Source organism: Ammospiza nelsoni, chromosome 25 (assembly GCF_027579445.1).
Source record: "Ammospiza nelsoni isolate bAmmNel1 chromosome 25, bAmmNel1.pri, whole genome shotgun sequence".
Classification (NCBI taxonomy): Eukaryota; Metazoa; Chordata; class Aves; order Passeriformes; family Passerellidae; genus Ammospiza; species Ammospiza nelsoni.
The window spans coordinates 4,144,290-4,162,303 of record NC_080657.1 but is presented as its reverse complement, the minus strand read 5'-3'; the positions used below and the strand labels follow the sequence as shown (position 1 = coordinate 4,162,303).

General features: G+C 49.3%; 1 protein-coding gene across 1 annotated transcript; it reads right to left on the bottom strand.

Annotated features, from left to right (window-relative positions):
* Positions 1 to 12,431: 12,431 nt before the first annotated feature.
* Positions 12,432 to 17,693, bottom strand: UTP11 (UTP11 small subunit processome component). The gene is made up of 8 exons (XM_059488734.1): positions 17,544 to 17,693; positions 17,288 to 17,349; positions 16,692 to 16,794; positions 16,341 to 16,454; positions 15,126 to 15,219; positions 14,779 to 14,909; positions 13,259 to 13,369; positions 12,432 to 12,721 (listed from the first exon to the last, which is right to left on the bottom strand). The coding sequence occupies exons 1-8, from the start codon at positions 17,604 to 17,606 to the stop codon at positions 12,638 to 12,640; spliced, it is 762 nt and encodes a 253-aa protein (XP_059344717.1). The 5' UTR covers positions 17,607 to 17,693; the 3' UTR covers positions 12,432 to 12,637.
* Between the last annotated feature and the right edge of the window lie 321 nt (positions 17,694 to 18,014).

Genomic DNA, 18,014 nt, shown 5'->3' with positions numbered 1-18,014 from the left:
GAGCACTGGCATGTGCCCTGTGCCACCCACAGCCCTGTGACACCCACAACCAGACAGGTATCATCCAAACCAACCCAACACCTGGCAGTGAGTGCTGGCATGTGCCCTGTGCCACCCCAACCTGTGACATCCCCAGCTCTGTGACACCCCCAACCAGACAGGTATCATCCAAACCAACCCAACACCTGGCAGTGAGTGCTGGCATGTGCCCTGTGACACCCCCAGACTGTGACACCCACAACCAGACAGGTGCCACTCCAAACTCACCATCCCCTGGCACTGAGCAAAGCTTTCTGCAGCCTCCCCTTCTCCCAGCAGCCCTGTGCCAGGCAGCTCCTGGGTTCAGAGCAGGGCAGTTGCAGCTTTTGTCCCTGCAGCCTTCTGGGAGGTATCAGAGGGTGACCCTTGGCTGTTTCCTAAGCTCAGGAGCGGGGTTAGGAACAAAGGGACAAAGCTGCCTGTCAGTCCCTGAGCATGGGGGCTGACCTCAGCTTAGCTTGGTCCTGTTTGAAAGGCACCCTGAAGCCAGCACTTTAAAATTAAATATATAATATAATGTAATGTAATGTAATGTAATATAATATAATATAATATAATATAATATAATATAATATGATATGATATAATATAATATATGTAATATAATATAATATAATATAATATAATATAATATAATATAATATAATATAATATAATATAATATAATATAATATAATATAATATATAATATAATATAATATCTTTTCTAATTTTTATATTTTTATTTTCTATTAATATCATATTAATATATCATAAAGATAAAATAAAAATATAATCTTGAAATTACTAAATAATGTAATTAATATTATAATTAATATAATATTTATAAAATAGAACTAATAATATTAATAATACAATATTACAATTAGTGATAATATAAATAATACATCATAACTAATAATATAAGCAATATAATATTTATATAAATAAAACTGATAATATAAATAATATAGTATAATGTTATAACATTAAAATTACTAAATAATATAAATAATATTATGTAATAGCTAATAATACATTAATATAACATTTATATAAATAAAGCTATTTTAAATAATGTAATGATATAATATTGAAACTACTGAATACTATAAATAATATAATAATGAATAATATAAATAATATAATATTTATCCAAATAAAACTCATACTATAAATAATATAATATTAAAATTACTAATGCCTTTCCCCTGGCTGTTTTCAGAGGGGCACCCATTCCAGATGTCTCTGGAGAGTGATTTCCAGGAGCTAGATAAAGCTTTTCTTGTGTTTTCAATGTACACATTGCTCATTCCCTGGAGCTTCCCTCCCCCTGCAGATATAAAGGGCAATTTGTAGAGCTTACAAAGGCTTATTAAAATATCATTGTGAAAGGGTGACATAAGCACCTGAACTGAAAAGAATGGGAAATATTTGTCTCATTAACCAGAGACTCAGATGTCTTGTTTCCTTTTCCTTCCTATAGGAGGGCAACAGTAATTTATTATCATGTGTGGAGAGAAAAGCTTCACTCCTTGGAAAATTTCTGTGAAGCCTCTGCACCTGGCGGGCTGGGAGGGATCATCCTGGTGCATATTTTTTTCAGATAATGCCAAAACTGCAGAACTTTCTGCAAGCATTTTCTGAAAGCATTTTCTGCAAGCATTTTCTGAAAGCATTTTCTGCAAGAATTTTCTGAAAGCATTTTGTGCAAGCAGCAGATGCTGAGCCCCGTTTGTGTGGCCACACCAGTGTGGGCTGGAGCGCAGCTCGGGCTGTTTGCATGTCATGAACACAACAATCACTCTGTAAGGGGGAGAAAGGGTTAGGGGCAGGCAGAGTTTTAAGAATAAAGGCTTGTTTGGGAGAGTTATTCACTCAGTGCCTGCTGTAGGTGGACGGCAGCAGATTAGAAGGAAACATTATCTCTCAGGGCAAGTTCAGAAGGACAAATGAAGCCAAACTGGCACGGGCTGAGAGCCTCAATGCATTATTCTCTTTGCTCTACAAATCTGTGAGAACAAAGTGCTCAGTGTGAATGTTCACCAGGGCCTTTTTTACCCCTGTAAGACCACAAAAGTTCAGCATGAGATGAAGGGACACGTGTTGGCTATTAGTCCGCTACAAAGAGCATTTCAGTTTAGAATTTAGAGTCTCATAAAAACATTATTGTCTGTGTCCCAGGACATTTATTTGTTTGTTAGGGCAACATGGACTGAAAAATATGTGCCCCTCTGCACAGTTGTGTGCCTCACCAGCCTTACCATGGCTAGAAAACTTAGGGGGTACCTCAGCCTGGAGGAGACCCCCTGAGCATCAGCCTTGTCAGAACTCAGCACATCCTTCTGGGTGTCCAGAATTGCTGGGACCCCATTATGGGGCTCAGAGAGCCTGGCACACAGCCCAGAGCACCTGGGGATTTGATTATGACCCCTGGAGCAAGTTACCAGCTTTGTATGAGGACCTGAAAGCCACACAGGTTTGAATGGTGTAATAATAAAATATTCACAGGGTGAAAATGTAGATTTTAGGATTTTTGGTGTGGGGGTTATGGGGACAAGATGGAGGAACTTGGGCGTGTCCAGCCTTTCTCCTTCTTCTTCTTCTTCTTCTTCTTCTTCTTCTTCTTCTTCTTCTTCTTCTTCTTCTTCTTCTTCTTCTTCTTCTTCTTCTTCTTCTTCTTCTTCTTCTTCTTCTTCTCCATTTTCTGCAGTGATGTTGGCACTTTGGGATTGGCTTAGAGTAGAAGTGCACTGTCTAACATGGGTGATAGGTATTGGGAATTAAGTATAAATATGTTATACGTAGTTTGGAGTATAAAAGGACAACACAGAGTGCCTGTGGCTGCCCTGCTGAGCAGACCTCAGCTGGGCAGAAAGAAAATTTTATAGGTAAGAATTAATAAACAACCTCAAGACAGAAAAGTGAAGAGTCCAGACTCGTTCTTCAGATACACAGGCTGAAGCAGAGACATCCTGCACATCTCAGGGCAGCAATGAACAACCAAAACCCGAGAAGCCTCAACACCAGCCCTGTCATCTCTGCAGGCCAAGGAGGATTTTTGCCCTAAAGAACACCTGGCCTGCTGTGTTTGGCTGCTGCAGGAGGCTGCACCTTGCTCAGAGTCCTCTCACCCAACATGAAGCCTCCACTGACATTTCTGGCTCTGCTCTGCTCACATCTGTCTGTATTTATACATTCACCAGGTCTGAGGCGAGGGAGAAGTTTATGTCCAAGTGAAAAAGCCAAGGATCAGGGAGTTCTTGCCTCCCCCTGCCCCAGAGATCACAGTCCAGCCCTTGGGAGCACCAGGGCACCTTTCCCCTTCTGTGCCCTCCTTCCCTCCTGAGGCTCCTCAGGACTGACAACCCCAAACGCAGCTGGAGCTGCTGGACTCAGTCCTGGCTCCCTGAGTGAAGTGCAGTGATGGCAGCACAGAGAAGAATCAGAACACAGGATCTGACAGTCCCTCCTGGACTTGCAGGCTGGAATAAACAAAATTATGGACAAGCATTCCCGAGTGCATCTGTGACACTTCTGGGTTGTAAGCTGCTCGCTGCCTTCCTGCCTTAGAACCATTTTGACAAAAGGCATCCACATGATTTTGATGTACTTAAGCCCATGGCCAGGCTTTATGAGATGCTTGGCAATCTGTGGGACAGTTTTTAGAAGCATTTTGTTTTGCATTTGGATTGTCTTGCAGCTACCAAGACGATCAGCTCTGGGCTTAGTCAGTGCAGGGAGGAAAGTTCTGAGGATTTTTGAGTTCTGAGACTCAGCAGGGCCACCCCAGGTCTGTGGGTGCCCCAGGACAGCGCCAGGAGCTGCAGGGAGCAAGGCTCAGAGCAACCCTCATCTCCCCCAGGTCTGTTTGTCCTGCCAGCCTCAAAGGCAGCCAGCACTCAGCTTCCTCCTCCAGCTGCACAAGGAGCATGTGCTTTTAAAAGGCTAAAAAAAAAAGCAAAAAAAAAAAAATGTGGAATATATTATCTATTCACAAAGTCACTGTAAATATTAAAGAGCCCATGAGGGGAAATGTCTCTGATGATGTCTTTTCAGGAGTGTGGGAGAAAAATCCATGCAAAGGCATTCCTGAGGGGTATGGCCAAAAGGCAGGAGATGCTTTGAACTTGTTCAAAGCCACAGGGTCAGCAGTGTTGCTGGGACTGCAGCTCCCCATCTCTCCTCAGAGCCAGCCAAAAGGTCACTTCAGCAAACCCACCATTTAAATAAGAGATATAGGTCCCCCAGAGAGAGCTATTTGAAAATAAAAGGCATCAAAAGTGAGCTCGGTGCATCTGTGTGAGTGGCAGAGGTTGTGGGGAGCCTGGGCTCAGCACAGAGCGTGTGTGCAGGGCAGGGGAGCACAGGAACCCCAGGGCTGCTCACCTGCAAGGACCATCACAGCAGGGATGGAGAGGGAGCCTCAGCCCCCTGTTCCATTCCCCCCAGCCCCCTTGGCTGCACAGAGCAGCCCTGCCCCACCAGCACACCCAGTACACCCAGTACACCCAGTACACCCAGGATACCCAGTACACCCACACTGCAGAGCCACGTCCCTGCTGCCACAGCTGGGGTGGAGAGGGAGCCTCCATCCCCCTGTTCCATTCCCCTGTCTCCATCCCCCTGTTCCATCCCCCTCCAGCCCCCTTGGCAGCCCTGGGAGCCTCTGCTGCCCTCCTCACCAGTACACCAGTATACCCAGTACACCCAGTATACCCAGTACACCCAAACTGCAGAGCACGTCCCTGCTGCCACAGCAGGGATGGAGAGGGAGCCTCATCCCCCTGTTCCATCCCCACTCCAGCCCCCTTGGCTGCACGGAGCAGCCCTGAGAGCCTCTGCTGCCCTCCCCACCAGTACACCAGTATACCCAGTACACCCAGTACGCCCAGTGTACCCCGTATAGCCAGGCCGCAGAGCCACATCCCTGCTGTCACAGCTGGGGTGGAGAGGGAGCCTCCATCCCCCTGTTCTATCCCCACTCCAGCCCCGTTGGCTGCACAGAGCAGCCCTGGGAGCCTCTGCTGCCCTGTCCCACCAGTACACCAGTATACCCAATACACCCAGTATACCCAGTACACTCAGACTGGAAAGCCACATACCTGCTGCCACAGCAGGGATGGAGAGGGAGCCTCATCCCCCTGTTCCATCCCCCTGTTCCATCCCTCCCAGCACCTCTGGCTGCACAGAGCAGCCCTGGGAATTTTCTGCTGCCCTCCTCACCAGTACACCCAGTACACCCACACTGCAGAGCCATGTCCTTGCTGCCACAGCTGGGGTGGAGAAGGAGCCTCCATCCCCCTGTTTCATCCCCCCTCCAGCCCCCTAGGCAGCCCTGGGAGCCTCTGCTGCCCTCCCCACCAGTATACCCAGTACACCCCGTACGCCCAGTATACCCAGTATACCCAGACTGCAGAGCCACATCCCTGCTGCCACAGCAGGGATGGAGAGGGAGCCTCAACCCCCTGTTCCATCCCCCTCCAGCCCGTTTGGCTGCACAGAGCATTCCTGCCCCACCAGTACACCCAGTACACCCAGTACACTCAGATTGGAGGGCCACGTCCCTGCTGCCACAGCAGCCGTCAAGGCCAGGAGGAGAGAAACATCTCTGAGAGGCCAAGACCTGGCAAAGAGTCGTGGCCTTGGAGGATTCATCTCCTGTGCTCCTTCTGTCCCAGGAAAGGACAGAAGATCACCACAAGATCAGAAGATCACTAAAGAGGATCACTAAAAGCTCTGAGGAGATGCCTGGATTGGAAAGGCAAGCAGAGCAAGGCAGCCCGTGGTGTTATGTAATGCAGCTCTGTTGAAACAGTGCAGGAAAGTTGCCTTGTGCCAATAAATCAGGCAGCCATGGAGGAGCAGATGTGAATCACACCTTGCTTCATATGCCCTGCAGTGTTTTCACTTATTGTTCCAGTTTTAAAGATTAATGGCACTCAGAGATGAGTATTAGCTACGCTTCCATTTCATACTCATTATCAGAAGAGCTTTTTTCAGCATAATTAGCATGGATCAAATTTTCCAAGTGGCTCAGCAGACTGGCTGCTGTTCCTTGGCTGCTGACAGTGCCTGGGACATCCCAGTGCTGCAGCTGGGTGCACTGCACCCCTGAGTCCTCTTAGCACCATGCAGCCTTGAAACGAGGAGAGAAAAGGGGATGAGAGCAGTGAGATGAACTCCTTCAGCCCAGAAATGGGGGTTCCCTGCCCTGGGCTGTGGGGGTGAGGGGCTGGCAGCCTCTCTGGCACCAAACAGGAGGGCAGGAGGTTGTGGGTGCCGTGGGTCAGCCAGGGGAAGGTGCTGGTGCTCCACTGCAGCAGCCCTGGAGCCCCAGAGCTGGGGCTGATCCCTGCTCCAGGCTGCTCTGTGCTATCTGGGCACTCGTTGCGTTATCTGTGCCTGGTGCCCAGCAGATCAGGGCATGAAGGGTTTGATACCTGGAGGAGCGACTGGGGTTACCTGCACCAGGAGCCCAGCCTGGCTGTGGGGCAGTCTCAGGACTTTAGCTGCTCACAGTGACCCCAAAATATTTTAAAAAGTCTCTTTTCCCAGCCCAGCGGTCAAAGAAGGAGTCAGAGCTCTTCAGTACTCATTCTCAAAGCTGTTTATTGCTTCTTATCTATAAAATTCTTTCTCCTGTCCAGCCGAGGTCCATCCAGCAGGACAGACAGAGGCACTCTGGTGTTATCTTTTTATACTAAAAACTACCTGTACATTATTTACAATAACTTCCCAATACCTATCACCTATGTTAGACACTGAGCTTCTACTCTAAACCAATCTAAAAGTGCCACCATCACAGCAGAAGAAGAAGAAGAAGAAGGAGAAAGGCTGGACACACCCAGATTCCTCCATCTTGTCCCCTGAATCCCCATTCTAAAAACCCCAGAATTCCACATTTTCACCCTGTGATAGTGATTAATTCAGTATCATTCTATTCAAACTCTTGTGGCTTGTAACTCCTCACACAAAGCCGGTAATTGTTTCCAGCCCTTGGGGTGGTGTTAGTTTTCTATACTATGAACTACATGTACTTTATTTACAATTATTTTCCAATACCTATCACCTATGTTAGTTTGTCTCTACTCTAAACCAATCTAAAAGTGTCACCATTACAGCAGAAGACAGAAGCCAAGAAGAAGAAGAAGAAGGAAGGCTGGACATGCCCATATTCCTCCATCTTCCCTCCTGAACCCCCATTCTAAAACCCCCAAAAATCTATTTTTCACCCTGTGATAAATTCACTATCATTCTACTTAAACTTTCATGGCTTGTAATTCCTCATCTAAGGTTGGTAATTGTTTTTTCCAAGGGCTAAATCAAAGGCACAGGGGTCTGGGGCTCTGTGCCAGGGTCTCTGAGCCCCCGGGCAGGGGCTGGAACCATCCAGGGCAGCCAGAGGAATTTCCTGGGTTCCAACAGAGCAGATCTGGGAGAGAGTGAAGGTGGAGCTGGAGGGAGTGGTGGCTGGGGAAGGGGAATTTGCTGGCATTTCCAGGGCTCACTGGGGCTGCTCAGTGGGGCTGGGGCTGTGCCTGCAGGGGAAGGGCTTGGGGAGAGCTGTGGGTGCCCCTGTGTGCCTGCCAGTGGTGTGGAGAAGGCCAGGGAGCAGCAGAGTGCTGAGCTGCCTGCTACACCCAATCAAGCCCTGATCGTTTCTATCACGAAGATAAACTGGCCATTGTTGCCAAAAATAAATGTTAGTGTTCCAAATCCACACTTCAATAGCACCAGCTCATTAGAGATGCATATCATTTGGCTCCAGTCCCACACCTTCTAGCTCGTTATAAATATGCAGTTGCTGCTGGCTCTACCCCAATCATCTCTGCAATCAGAGCTTTTAATTAGGTTAATTAAATTGTATCAAACCTCGCAGGGACGCAGTTCACTGATGCTGATGAGGCAGCCAAAACAGACCTTAACTCCAGCTCTAATGAAGGCCCTGCTGCAGCTAATAACAATGCATAATAAATTAGTGCTTCCCTAGAAAGGTGCACCGGGGCTTGTGTTTCAGTAAATGATGATCTGCATGCACTAATTCACTATTGCAGGCTCCAGCTCTGCCAAGGCAGGGACATCCTGGGAATAGTTCTCACTAAATCATGGGCTCCTGCCTGCTTGGAGCAGCTCTGCTCACCTGGGCTCTCTCCAGGCACTAACGGCTGCAGGTCCACGACTGTGAGACAGCAAAGCAAATATTTGGTGCTTTCACCTCACCCAGCCCTGACTTCACCCTTGATGCCTGGCAGCTCCCAACAGAAGCAGCAGCAGCAGAATTTATTCATTTGAAAGCTTCTGTGGTGGGATTTGGAGAGGAATGGTTTGTTAGGAGGGAAATGGGTGGCTGTGCCCAGGTGTGGCACTACCCAGTGCCCAGGCTCTCCCCAGATATCCCCTGTGTTGCTCCTAATCAAGAGGGGAAAGGTCCAAGTGGCCAAGGAGCTGTGGAGCAGAGAGGTTCAGGGCAGCCATGCTGAGCAGCAATTAGTCATTCCTGATTTACATTCTGCTCTTTCAACTCCCTGCTGTGAAGCTGCTCAGGCTTGAGCGGAGGAACTTCACCACCCTTTTCTCCTCGGTGCCCTTGGGCCAGGCACCTCAGCTGAACCTGGCTGCAGGATGCTGGGGAGCAGCAGGGCCAGGGCAGCCAGTCCTGCAGCTGGAGACACCTGCAGCCAGCCCCACACAGTGCCCTGGGCTGGCAGCACCTGGGGGGGGAGCAGTGGCATCACCCAGAGGTGTGGGGAGAGCAGGTGGTGACACACAGGGCAGCGCTGTGAGCAGGGGCACGGGGGGCACCAGGCTCTCCTGTGTTCAAAGAGCACAACCTGGGGGCTCCTGAGGTGCTGGGGGTCCCTCTGGCTGCCACAGCACAGGGACACTGATGGAGACCCACCACACTGAGGGACACCCACCCCACTGAGGGACACCCACCCCACTGATGGATACCCCAGTGGTTGTCCTGGGAGGATCCAGAGGTGTTGGGGGTCCCACTGCCTGCCACAGCACAGGGCCACTGATGGACACCCTACTGATGGACACCCCACCTCACTGGTGAGCACCTATCCCACTGAGGGACACCCACCCCATTAATGGACACCCCACCCCACTGATGGACACCCCTCTGATGGACACCCAACCCACTGATGGACACTCACCCTACTGATGGATGGACACCCCACCCCACTGATGGACACTCACCCCATTGGTGGACACCCCAGTGATGGAGACCCCACTAATGGACACCCACCCCAATGATGGACACCCACCCCACTGATGGACACCCACCCCACTAATGGACACCCACCCCAATGATGGACACCCACCCCACTGATGGACACCCACCCCAATGATGGACACCCACCCCACTGATGGACACCCACCCCAATGATGGACACCCCACCCCAGTGCCTGTCCTGGGGGGGATCCAGAGCCTCCCCAACCAAGCCAGCTCCTGTTCCCCTGCCCCACTGTGCTCTCCACTCTGGTTCAGGCTCAGAAAATGGAGCCTTCAGCTGAGAAGCCCAGGGTTCTCCTGCCAGTAAAATATATTGTTGCAGCTGCCTGGAAATTATCCTGCAAGTGTAGTCTGCTATTAACTTTTATAGACAGTCATCATCAATTGAGTTCTTCAGGAGTTGAAAAAGGAATTACACAAATTGTTATATGGCACAATATTATTGAGTCACCTAAAACCTGAGCTGTGAATCTGGGGAATTTTGATATCTGTATCTTTCAAGCTGCAGGGAATCTCCTTGCTAAAGAACCTGTTCGTTTAGCTTTTGATGCTATAATTATCACAAACAAAAAATAGCTCTGGGCATTTTCTCTCTGTCCTTCCCCATGAGGGCCCAGCTAGAGGATGGCAGATCCCACTCTTGTCTCACTTTAAATCCTGTGCTGTGGGTTTTGGATTCAGTTATAAGGCACTGGCTCTTTCCAGATCCTTGCAGAAACATTTCAGTGCTTTAGTGTGAGGATACCAAGTTAAAATCTTTGGGAGTCAAAGAGCAAGGTCTTTGAGAAGGTGTGGATTTTTTCCTGGATGCCACCGGGAGCTCTGCAGGGCAGCAGGTGTGACTCAGCCCTGTCTGCTAACGCAGAAGTTCAGAGATCAGCACCTGCCAAATCCTTCACCATTGCAGGCAGGAGGAGGTGAAAAATGTTTGTGCGCAAGAGCTGGCACCTCCTTTGGTCTGTTCTGGCCACAAGATGACAAACCACTCCACAGGTTATGGGGTTTGTAGCCCAGCATGAAGCCCGCTCAATGTGAGCACCACAGATTAACAGCGCTCTGGCTTCCCTTTGTTAAAGCATTCACGGCTTCCCAGGAAAAGGTAAATCACAACAGGCACAACTCTTGCTACCCAGACCCAGACTGTGATCAGCAGACTGTGTGTCCTGGCTGGCAGCTCAGCTCCCAGGTGCCAGGGGACACCACCATGCCCAGGACAAGCAGCGTGGCCAGCGCCTGCCCAAAGAAAGCCTCGCAGCTGCCTGGTGCATCCCATAAAAACCGGGAATAGAGGCCTTTCTTCCAGGGACAGGGCACTGGCTCTGCAGTGGGGCAGAGGCGGACAGGCAGTTTCTGGACCTGGCCCGGTCGCTGCTTTTCAATCCTGCTCCAGGATTCCTGGAGGCTCTCCCGGCAGAACTGCGGCTTTTCTCTCCCATCCTTCCCAGCAACGCTCTACACGCAGGTAAAATCAATCAAGTGCGAGGGTTAAATAGTTATCTATTTAACCGTTAGTCTAAAAGAGCTTTCCCTGCCATCCAGCGGGCCGCGGTGCGCGGCGACACCGCGGGAACGGAACCGAGCCCGGGACGGGCCCCGGGCCCCGGCCCCGCCGCGCGGCGCTGCTGCCCCCTGCGGGCCGCGCCCGGCACTGCGGCTGCTGCGCCTCGGCCCAGCGGCGGCGGGGCTGGGCTCGAGAGAACCGAACCGAACCGAGCCGCGCCGGGCCGGGCCGGAGCGAACCGAACCGTGCTAACACGCGGGCTTTGTTTTATTTTTGCTCAAGAGAACCGAACCGTCCTCACACGCGGGACTTTGCTTTTCTTTCACATGAGCACACCGGACCAGACCGTTCTCACACACAAGGTTTTGTTTTCCTTTTGCTCTAGCAAACCAAACCAAACCAAACCATTTTCACACACAGGACTTTGTTTTCCTGTTCAGTTTCTAGCAAAATGAACCATTCTCACAAGCAGGACCGAGTTTTCCTTTCACTCAAGCGAACCAAACAAACCATTCTCACACACAGGACTTTGTTTTCCTGTTCAGTTCCTAGCAAACTGAACCAAACCATTCTCACACACAGGACTTTGTTTTCCTTTTGCTCAAGCAAACCGAACTGAACCAAACCAAACTGTTCTCACATGCTGGCTTTGCTTTCCTGTTTGGTTCCTAGCAAACCAAACCATTCTCACACACAGGACTTCATTTTCCTTTCACTCAAGTGAACCAAAGTGAACCAAACTGAACCATTCTCACACACAAGGTTTTCCTTTCCTTTCGCTCAAGCAAACCAAACTGAACCATATCAAACCATTCTTACACACTGACTTTGTTTCCTTTTGCTTGAGCACTTCAGACCAAACCAAACCAAACCAAACCATTCTCACACACAGGACTTTGTTTTCCTGAGTGAACCAAACCATTCTCACACTTCAGGCTTTGTTTTCCCCTCCTGCTCACCCAGCCCTCACAGAATCCAAGCTCTGCAGAACTCCATGGATGCTCCCCTGAAAAATACTCCTGTTCTGGCAGGAACAGCGTCTGAAGCTGCATTTCAGCAGGTAAAAACATCGAGTTTCATCACTGAGCTGCTGGAAAAGCTCCAAGGTAGGTAGGGCCTGAGAAGAGCATCTTTTTTTCCTCCCCCCCCCCCTTGCAGACCATGTGCTTATTGCTGGCAGGGACAGGAGATGGAGAGATAAGCAAAGGAATGTTCACACAGAGGCTCCTCTGAACGTGCCTGGGCTGCTCAGGACACTCAGGATGTGCCTGCACATCCCCCAGCCCTGGCAGTGCAAGGGCCCAAGGAAAACGCAGAGGACAAACTCCTGGCCCACACTTGGTGCTGTGTTTCTCCCCTTACACAGAATTTTGGCACTGCTTCAGTTTGAACTGAAGCAGCTCTGGAGGAAAAGCACACAGGGGAATGGTGCAAATAGGAAATGAGAGGCACTGGGGGAAATAACTAGAGTGATTCATCTTTAAGCTGCTTGAAAAGACAGCTGAAAAAGCTGAGCTCCACTCTCATGGCTTTGGACAGGTCCTGCTCAGCCCCAGAGACAACAATCCCCAAGTCCTTGTCCCTGGGCTGTGCTTTTCCACTGTGACCTCAACTGCTCACTGATTTTCATAGTGCACCTTACCAGGACACTGAGGCAAATCCCATGGCTTCCCACTGTAAATATCAAAAGAACAAACTCTGGTTTATTAATCAATTAATTAGAACAAACACACTGATGGCTACCACAGGCCCACAGTGATTTGTTTCAACAAAGTGCTGAGCTGCAGTCAAAAGGACGCTGGCACCAGTCTTTCTCCAAGGGAGATGGCTCCTCCTTCCTGAGCAAAGACTGTAACAATTATTCCATGAAATGGCTAACGTTTCCTCTGAAACTTGAATTTGTAAATAGCTGGTCCAGTCGTTGTTTCTTTCTTCACCTTTACTTTATGAGTTTTGTCCTGGAAAAAAAAAAAAGAACAAGTAGAAATATTTGCTGTCATGTAAGGAGAAAAACCTCCACCCACACAAATCAGAGTCCTTGTCTGGGACTAACCATAAAAGAAAAATGGTCACTAAATTATAATTTTATCTGCTCTTTTCCCCTTCAGGCTCTCAGGCACAATCTGCTTTGCTCACAAGCACCAGAGAACAGGAGTCCCATTGAGACAAGTAATTTCTCTGGTCATTTGGATTTTTAAGATCTTCTCATAACTTACAGAAATGGTTCCCTGCTTCTGACTCCTAGTGGCACTACTCTGGGCTCCTTGTGAACAGCATTTTACAGCTGAGTCTTTGTCCTTGCTGACAAGCAGATATAATTTACTGAAATGCTTCATCTCCTTGCTTTTTCCATATTAAAGAGGATTTCTTATCTTTAGGAGTTATCTGCAGGTGTCACTATAAAACCAGAATGAAGACACAAACACAACACACACAATACCAGACCTAGTGAGCTGAACAGAACAGATCTGGAGAAGCAGAAGCAAATCCCTCACCAGAAGATCCTTGCGTGTCTGGATTTTCTGGGAGATGACAAACATGGCCTTCTCCCTCTCGATGCGCTGCCTCAGGAGGTCATACTGGTTCTTCCTCTGCTGGGCTAATTTCTGGAAACAAGGAAAAAAGGTTTTTAAACAGAGATGAACAAGACACTGTGGTCTAGATCCTATGAATTTCAATGTCAAATGCAAGAAAACATTTGACTCCCTAATGAAAATCTAGAATAGGGAAAACAAAAATGAGGAGAGACCAGGGACCAATTCCTGAAGTGCTCAGAGCCTGCAAAGGCCTCTCAAAATGCAACTTGTTGGGTCAAGTTTGCCTAATGAGAGTGGATAGCTTTCCCAGCACAGGAACAATATTACTGCAGGTGTGATTTAAGTAATTAAATTAAGGAGAACAGATCCCAACATGCTTAAAATATGACTCAGACATTTAGGAGAAAACTAGTCAGCCTACGACTCGTCCAACTGCTTTACTGACAAGTCAAACTGAGACAGCTGGCAGGAGGAAAGGGACCACAGGGTGTTTATTATCTGACATCTGAGTCAGAAAAAACAGGTTAAAAATTTACCAGTCAACAGTTTTAAAACAACTATTTTTATCTTAGACACAACTGACTCGTACTCAGAGGACTTTCCAACAGATCTGAATTACCTGAGCAGAATCTACAGCTGTAAAGCCAAGTGTAGCTACTTCTGTGATACTAAAACATCAGAATCAAAGCTGATTGCTAAAGCAATTCATGCTGAAGAATCATGAAACAGTTCAAATTAGGAAAGCCAGGAAGTGAGACTATGGCTTAAATGGCTTTAGGAAGGAAAGTGAGGAGACAAATCTCAAGTGACTCTGGGCTCAGAACCAAATTGAAAAATGCTGTGAGATCAGGAACACTGCAAGAGAGACATCTGTGCTGGAATAAGCTTCTTCCCATTTACCTATTTCTTCCTATTCACCTAATTCTTCCTATTGACCTAATTCTTCCTATTCACCTAATTCTTCCTATTCACCTAATTCTTCCTATTCACCTAATTCTTCCTATTCACCTAATTCAGGGGTGCAAGGGGTTTTGGGGAAGTGTGAGGGGTGATTTAACAGTGGATGCTGAAAAAATTACACCTGAAACTGCAGCAGTCTGATGAAAAGACAGTCCAAGATAGTCACAGAGGTATATGTTCCTTTATAGAGGAGAAATATCACAGTTTTGCAGGGACACTGCCTAATCAGATCCACAGCACTCTTTTCTGGCCTGTATATCACAACTTATGGTGGTCTCCCACAGTGGACTGGGATGCAGTGCAAGAGTACTCTGTGTTAGTCCAGGAGAAGATGTGACTGCAGGCTCCAGGCACTCATTTGTGATTAAGTGACATCCACTACTGCCTTGTGTCACCAATAAAAGTTTTAAGAACACACTTTGGTTCACCTCCACAGTGGTGCAATCAATCCTTTTTAGTGCTTGTCATATAAAAGATGTAGAACATGAGGGAGTGTGTAGCACAATCAGCAGCAGTACCTTTAGGTGGGCAGGATCAGTAGGTCCCTTCACTGCCTCTCTCTGCAGAGTTGCAATGGTTGGTCTGTTGTACACTCTATCCACCAGCTCAGGAACAGTGTCCAGGTGAGCAGCAAGGTCAAACTCCCGAACTATTCATGAAGAAAAAAAAAAAGAATAAACTCCCATGGACTCCTTCAATAAGCAAATCTTCCAAAAACATTGCTACAGCCAGCCACACAGCTCCTGCAGAAGTGATGCCTCAGCTAGTAACCAAGAGGGGCTTCTAGAGCAGCTGAATTTTTATTCCTAACAAATAAAAGTGTCTTTCTTTTATGAACAGGTGGCAGAACAAGTTCAGGGCTCACCTTCCCGCTCCGTGTCCACGAAGAAGAGGTGCTGGCCCGCGGCGCTCCCCGCGGCGTCCAGCAGGTGGAGCTCTGCCTTCAGGCGCTCGATTTTCTGCGGAAAGCCCAAGTTTGGCCAAATTCGCAATGAGTAAATTCAAGTCTCCCCCCCTCAAGAGGACATTTCTGTCTGTTCCTCGGGGTTACAAATAGATGAATTCCTCCTTCCTTTTTTCATCTCTGAAAACACATCTAGTGTATATTTATGTCTTCACAACCTTTCCAGACAGAGGGTCACAGTGATTCCTGCAGTTTCCCAGGCAAAGTGCACATATTCACCTCCAAAACTGAGCCCTCTGTTTGGCAAAAGGGAATGACTGCCATGGAACCACCAGCAAAAGCATGAAGGAAAAAGCTGGCTTTGCTTCTTTATCCCCAGTGAGAATTTGATGCTGTTTTGTCAATCAACATCAAAGCATACAACATCTTCAGAAGAGAATTCTTTTTTTGTGGATTGGCAGCCTACCATATTCCAAAAACCCACTCCAGATTATTCTCCTCAGCTCAGAAACCTTCTCACAGTCTGAGTTAGTTCACAGTTCTCTCAAGTAACAAGTGTTTACCCCTGTATCAGCACTGGTGAGGCTGCACCTTGAGTGCTGTGTCCAGTTCTGGGCCCCTCAGTTTAGGAAGGACATTGAGAGGCTCAAATGTGTCCAGAGAAGAGCAGCAAGGCTGGTGAAGGGTCTGGAACATAAATCCTATGGAGAATGGCTGTGGGAGCTGCCATTCTTCACAGAATGAAGAATTCATTCTTCATTCTATGAGGAATTTTTAGCCTGGAGAAAAGGAGGCTCAGGGGAGACCTGATCACTCTACAACTCCCAGAAAGGTGGCTGTAGCCAGGTGAGGGTTGGTCTGCTCTCCCAGGCAACCACTGACACAGCCAGAGGAGCTTAAGCTGTGCCAGGGGAAGTTCAGGCTGGACACTAGGGGAAAAAAATCTCTGGGTACTGGAATGAGCTACCCTGGGAGGTGGGGGAATCATCACCCCGGAGGTGTTTAAAAAATACTGGATGTGATGCTCAGTGCCATGGTCTGGTTTTCAAGGTGGTGTTAGGTCATAGGGTGAACTTGATGATCTCAGAGGTCTTTTTCAACACAGCACCAATAAGAACAACACAGTAAAAACCAATTCTGAGCAAACTAGAAAACACTAAAAATGCGAGTTATTACCTTGGCTTCTGCAACTCTTTTCATTTCTACGTATTTAATATCCTGTGTCCTCATCAGTTTCATCTGCTCCGGGGTAATTTCATCCTTTGGCTGCTTTATGACATGGACTCCATCCTACAAGCAGACAAACACAGCACTTAGAGTCAGCCCATCCCACCTGGAGAGCACTGTGGGGCCTGCTAACAGCAGAACTTTGTCCTTCATTTTCTTCAAAGCCTTCTACAAGAACCAAACTAATTTTTCTCATTTACCTATTAAGTCATAAATTTAAATCAAAACGAGGTAGGAGGGAAAAAACATTACTTGGAGCAACAAAGTGTAATCCTGCTTGAAGGCAGTGGAGGTTCTCACCTTGACCTCTGAACGTATCATCTTGAAGTAGAACTCATCGGGGTTCTTGTCCAGAGCTTTCTTCTGCAGCGCTCTGAGAGCATTTTGCTTTTTGTGGTAGTCACTGGGGAGGATAAAACCAACAATCAGGAGTTGTTCAGCAGCTTCTCTGTGCTCATCTCTGCTGGGGCATTGAGTCTTTCCCAGCGAGGCTCAGAGCTCGGACACAGCCTGTTCCTGTTGCTGTCCCAGGAATTCGGGCAGGACAAGGCCCTGCAAAAGCACAGCCATGGCAAGGGCAGTAGTGTGATATCATACCTGCTTAAAATCACTTTATAGTGAAATAATGGGTTTATTAGCAGCATATAACCCCAAAGGAGGCGCAGTTTTAAGTTACTCAAATCCACGTTCTTTAAATACTCCGATACTTTTCTAAGGAGAGGGAGACTTAGCATCATCCCAACTCAAAGGCACCAGGGACCCCACAAGGAGCAGAGTATTCCGGAGTCAGTGTCACAACCTAGCCAAGCAGGATGGGTTCTGTATACCTCAGGGGGAACCCTCTGGACGGGGGGGTCACCCACCCAGCGCCGCCCGCCCCCGGGGGCCGCACTCACCGGGCACGGAGCCGGTAATCCTTCTTCTTCTCCAGCAAGCCCAGCTTCGTCCGGGCGGCGGGCTACGGGAGAGACGGGGAGAGAGCGTGAGGGGGCGAGGGAGAGACGGGGAGCGTGAGGGGGAGACAGCGAGATGGCGAGCGTGACGGGGAGAGAGCGCTGAGGGCCCAGCACGGAGGGCCCGGCGGAGAGGGAGAGCGCATGGCTCCGCTAGGGGCCCGGCGGGGCCCGGCCTGGCTCGGCTCGGCTCACATACCTGGGCCCGCTCGCGGTGCGGGCGCTGCCGCGCCTTGGCGGCTTTCCTGAAGGCGGCCGACATGGCTGCGACGGCGGCTCCGAGCGCCGGGCCCGGGAACGCGCGTCCACACGCGGGGCGCGCGCCGGAACAGGCGGGGCCCGGGGTCAGCGGTCAGAGGCCGCGCGCGCCCCCGCCAGGAGGCGCCGTGTCCATGGCGACGGCGGGAACGCGCGCGCGGCCCCGAGCGCGGCCACGCCGGGACCCCCGGGTATGGGCGGGCATGGGCGGGCATGGGCGGGCCCGGTCACCACCACCGCCGCCGGGACAGCCGCGCGGGGCGAGCGCCGCCGGTCCCCTTTCCGCCGCCCGCAGCCCTCCCGGCGAGCTGCCGTTCCCGCCGGAGCCGCCGCCTCGGGACGGGGCTCATCCCGCTGCCGGCCGCACGGGGAGCATCGCGGCGGGACCGGCCCCCTGCCCCAGCTGCAGCGC